Below are 5424 nucleotides of genomic sequence, written 5' to 3' on the forward strand. Positions count from 1 at the left end.
ATGAAGTAGGAAGTAGCGGAAATAGTATTTTTTTTGTTTGTTTCATATATTTTTAGAAGTAATGGAAGTAGAACTTCTTCCTCTTCATTTACTTTTTTTGTTTGGATAATATTTGGAAATATTACTAGGAAGTAATTAATACATGTTGTTTCCATTTTATTCTTGTTTGGATTGTCATTGAAATAGAAATAGAAATAGAAATAGAAATAGAAATGAAAGTAGTATAACACACCACATGCCTCAAGCATTGTTGTGCTTAAAAGTTAGAACGCTCACATCACGAGTTGAAGAAAAAGAAAACGATGGAGGAATGGATAAAGCACAGACACATACACAAACTAAACAAATGGAAAAGGAAACAACGTATATTCTTTCTGGTTTTTCAGGTCATTTATATAGGCATGGTAATATTTGTGACTAATTTTCCAAACTGCACTTGTTAGCGTGGGGGCAGCATTATTCCTATTTCAGCAACTAGGTGGTATAAATGCTGTGGTATATTACACTACATCAATATTTTTCCTTACTAGAAGCTCTCCCAATAGAGCAACGGTATCATCGCGCTTATACCATAGTAGAAGCATTTCATTCTGATATTTTTTTAATGGGTTTATTTAGTTTATCTATTCAGAGAATTATCAAAGAAATATTTTCCTTTTCTCTTGCAGGTAGAATGTACACAGAAGCTTTTGTGCAATGGATCGAAACTCTACAGCACCAGCTGAGTTTCCGGGAGACTATTCTTATGATATATTGCCAAACTCAAGGGGTAAGGGAATGCTTTGGTAACCAATGTGACAGTATCATCCAAGAACTCGAGGTCTTTAAGCAGAGTACTCTAAGTGCTCCAACAAGAAGAGATCACCAAGTACCACCAATCCTTGGTTGAAGTTGTATCTCAAAGGAGCACAAACATGACAACAGATAACAAGATAAAGTTGTAGATGCACAGGGATTTTCGAAAGTCATTAAATAAGAATAAGAATATGAGCTTAAGTCAAATTACAAAAAAATGACAGATTTTTAACACACGAGACAAGTGCTTGCAACAAGATCAGGAAGATGTCTATCCATACAGAACAGTAATATTTGACATTATTTTGATCATTTGGTGCCAATATAATTTGTCATATCTAACTACACAAGCAAGGATTTGAACAACAATGGCAATCAATGTGTCCAAGTCGTGAAAAAGTTAACACATATGGGGTTGAGAATACATACCACATAAGCAAAAAGAACTATGGCTTCACCATGAATAATGAATGAATAAACTCTAGAGACACGAGGCAAGCACTGAACATTAAAGATCACAAGAACACCAAGGTCATCACTTTGCTGGTATGGACATACTACTTTTTATTAAATCAATCATGACAGCTAGTAAATTTCTGCAATGTATAAAGACTGAAGTCCCACTTCTGGTAGATGAGTATGAAATAGAGTGAGTTCTTACACCAGGAAACCAGTGCTGACCCCCATGTGAAAGGTAAGCTGCATCTGGATTATACAATCCAACCAAGGCCACATTAGCATCTTCAGCATAATAAACCATGTGTCATTGCCAGGGGATCATCATGCATAAATGCAAATAATCTCTCATTTCTCGGTTCAACAGAGAACAAGGTACATGCCTATCATCAAGGTGTGTCAAGGTCAATCAATTATTCTTATTCTCGGTTCAACAGAGAACAAGGTACATGCCTATCATCAAGGTGTGTCAAGGTCAATCAATTATTCTTATGGCATGTAATCATTCAATAGAAATTTTTCAACATGGCAGGCAATCATTTCATTCACAAATTGCACCATGGATATACTGCAAATGCAAGGAAATATGTCCATTGAAAAAAGTTCCAAGTCAACAAGACTATACAGTTGTTGCAAAATATAACATCTGGATCACTCGAGCAATAGTTTCCCAAGAGAACTTGGTAAGCATTATTTATAATGCATCAAAATTTCAACAACTCATATTTTCTTTTCTACTAATAACCACTTAAAAGATGGCATAAAACATTAAAGAGGACTTTATAGTCTACTGAACTTATTCAGGCATCTAAAAGGTATAACTGTAGATGATGTTAAGAGAAGTAAAGGCAAAGGTGCATTTATCTTAGGAATCATTTTTGTTAATATCCAGCATCGCAGAGATAATATTTATCTACAATATTAACATGAAACCAAATTATTAAATACTTCTTTTTAAACTAATAAAATAGTTTTAAATTTAGTTTACATTTTAGTACCTTTTATCAAATGCAATCCCTTTGGAGGAGGCACAAACAATGCATCCCTCAAAACTGTAAAGTCATTAGCGGACCCTTCCCATCCAGCCATGACATAACAAAATAGCTTATTAGGTGTAACAACTCCAAGCACATTTTGTGTGGGACCATCTTTACGACCATGAAATCGAGCAACTATATTATCAGGGACAGACGCAGCAATGTGTGTTCCATCAATCATACCAATACAGTTCTGACCATTTAAACAAATGAAACATATAAATCCACCATTTTATATTACATATTACCTTAAGAAGTATAGATATAAATGATTGAAAAATAATCCACTTTACCTCAAACCAAGGGTACCAAGTTGATCTACAACGAATCTCATCGGATACCTCACCACTCGCTTGCTTCATTAGTAATGGTCTTAGTTTTAATATTGCCACGAGGACTGCATTGAAGTACCTACTAATAGTTTCGCCTGAACGTACGAAGTTTATACCAACAACCCTATTTTTTGCATTATGCCCTACTATGTGTAAAAACATAGCAACTTGCTCCTCGATGGAAACATATATGGTATCTTTAAGAAGTCTAGACTTTCGTAACATGCGAACAAGGTTAAAAAATGGACCTCTATCCATTCTTAAGTAGTCATATGTAAATGTTCTGCCGCCATAGAACAACCGGTAGATATAAGCATTTCTCAATGAATCTCTCAACTCGGTTGGTTCCCTAGGAGTTACTTCTCTTTTATTCTCAAACAACATAAAGTAAGCACACACTATACACGCCACATATGCAGCAAAGCAACTTAGTGTAGCATCTCTAGCTTTTGAAGGTTCCATATTCTACATAAAACAAATAAAACAATGTTACAAAATTAAAAAATTAGCGCACGTGGTTATTATAAAAATTCGCCAATTTATTTCTCACATCAACAAAAAATTAGCTTGTGGCTGTTCCCTTGTGGTCAAGTAGTCAAGGGTTGCACTTACCATTAACCTTTCTTTAGCTCTGTAGAAACCTTGTCAAAACCCTTTTATAGAATACTCCTTACCCTCCAGTAATTTGGGTGCTGCTAGCCAGGTTTTTATTAATGTTATGCAGCTGGAGTGATATAGCCAACAGAGTCATGTATTAGTTTTATGAGAAATCATAGGTTTCCAAGTCCTGTAAATATGATATAGAGCATTCTTTTCCATGAAAGTAATGACGTTTCAAGATGTCTTTTGTGGGATGGCATGGCTTTCTACATGTGCAATGCTTGAGGACTCCCTGGGAGATTTTTTGCGGTTGAAAATTTCAGAGGCAGTGCAAATATGTATAGACTTCACATGTGCATTGTATTTTTTTTCTTTTTTGGGTTTAATGTAGTTTCTTGTGTACATATGTATTTTATGTCTAGTTATAATTTCTTTGTTTTCATATGTATTATTTTGCAAGGATCCTGCGAGGTCTAAGTTTTGCACATTTAGATCCTGCGTGATCTCTGACTTTATTAAAAGGTGTAACAGCTACTCAAGTTGTAATAATTGTATTTTCACAATGTAAATAAACTTCAACTTTACCCATCCATGTAACAGAAAGGTAGAGGCTTTTTTCAACAACAATAACCTATCACAAAAATCCCCAACTAAACCCAAGGAACAAGCAAAAAATGAGAAAAAAATCCTTCAATTTCCATCATCATCTCAAGATAGAACAAGTCAATTCAAGCTTTGAAAAAAAATCAAGTGATTCTATCGTGTGAGGGTGTCGATTGCCTGATAAAGTCGGAGGAAAGTTGGAAATGGTAACCTTTACATACCTTTACAAAAAATTAAGGAGAATAGTATCACATAAAATTGCTTGTGGAAACTAAAGAAAAACAACAAACCAATAAATACATCCACCAAGATCTCTTCTTTTTGTGCAAAAGATGTAATTTAATTACAATAAAAGATCAAAATTTAACCTTTACATACCTTTTGGGGGAAGCCAAGAGGAAGAAGATGAAGAAGGAAGGACGTTTTTTGCTGGGAAGTCGGCGGGAGCTAGAATTACCGCCAGCTTGAGGAAACCCTTTCACGCGGGGACTAATCTGTTGTGAGGATATAAATAATTTGGTGAAGGACGGTTAGGTTGAGAGGAAGAATGAGCTATGTGAAGATAGGAAAAGAATCTGGAGTTGAAAAAATATTTGGGGAATCATTTTTTCCGTGGACCCCACCCTAAAAATCACTTCCGCCGTATTTCATAGTATTGGAGATCGGAAAAATATTAAGGAAATAGAGATGCCAGCTAGATGACACGTCAGCTTTTAAGGAAGTAGCGGAAGTAGCTTTTACGGAGAAACAAACAACATTTTTAATATGGAAGTAGCAAAAATAGGCTCTACTTCCTCTACTTCTGCTACTTCATAGTTACTTCAGTGTAAACAAACAGGCTCCTACAAATAGGTGGTTTTCACAGCAAAATCGGGCTGGTGGTAGAGGGCTAGACGAAATTAAAAGAATAGAGAGACAAGCAGAGAGGAAAAAAAGTCAGATTTGCGCAGTTGTGATCGGCGTGACGATCGACCCTCATCCGTGTGTCCGATCGATGTGAAATTTGGAGGGTAGCTTCTATACTCGTCTTTCCTAATTCTGAACGGTTGGAGATTTCTTTCTATCGGTTAGATTTGGAGATATGAAGGTTTTACGAAGCTGGTCGTTCCAGGAGTGCAGAGAAAAGTCAGATATTGCGCAGTTGTGATCGACATGACGATCGGACCCTCATCGTGGTCCGCATCGATGTGAAATTTGGGGGTAGCTTCTACACTTGTCTTTCCTAATTCTGAACGGTGGATATTGCTTTCTATCGTTAGTTTGTAGATATGAAGGTTTTACCGAAGCTAGTCGCCTTCCAGGAGTGCAGAGAAAAGTCACTTTCGTGATCGGCGTGACGATCGCGACCCTCATCCATGGTCCGATCGATGTGAAATTTGTAGAGTGTCTACTACACTTATGCTTTCCTAATTCTGACGGTGGAAATTACTTTCTATCGGTTAGATTTGGAGATATTAGGGTTTTACCGAACCTATAAAGGACTGGCGGAGCTTTTTGAGATTGGCCGAAGAGAGAAGAGATCAGGCTACTCTTTTGAAATGATTGAACTTGCTTTGTTATCATCAACTCTTTTAGAGTTTCCCTAACTCGATCAGAGTTTT

General features: G+C 36.2%; 1 protein-coding gene across 3 annotated transcripts; it reads right to left on the reverse strand.

Moving 5' to 3' along the window:
* Positions 974–4344, reverse strand: LOC109826373. 3 transcript variants are annotated; one of them, XM_020393405.1, is made up of 4 exons: positions 3233–4161; positions 2582–3085; positions 2250–2481; positions 974–1634 (listed from the first exon to the last, which is right to left on the reverse strand). In XM_020393405.1, exons 1-4 carry the CDS (start codon positions 3233–3235, stop codon positions 1612–1614), a joined length of 762 nt encoding a protein of 253 aa, XP_020248994.1. In that variant the 5' UTR covers positions 3236–4161; the 3' UTR covers positions 974–1611. The 3 variants fall into 3 exon arrangements, with proteins under 3 accessions (XP_020248994.1, XP_020248995.1, XP_020248991.1); XM_020393406.1 differs by lacking the exons at positions 974–1634; positions 3233–4161 and adding exons at positions 1674–1704; positions 4202–4344; XM_020393402.1 differs by lacking the exon at positions 974–1634 and adding an exon at positions 1674–1704 and having other exon boundaries at positions 3233–4159.

The sequence above is a fragment of the Asparagus officinalis genome, chromosome 10 (genome assembly GCF_001876935.1).
Source record: "Asparagus officinalis chromosome 10, Aspof.V1, whole genome shotgun sequence".
Taxonomy (NCBI): domain Eukaryota; kingdom Viridiplantae; phylum Streptophyta; class Magnoliopsida; order Asparagales; family Asparagaceae; genus Asparagus; species Asparagus officinalis.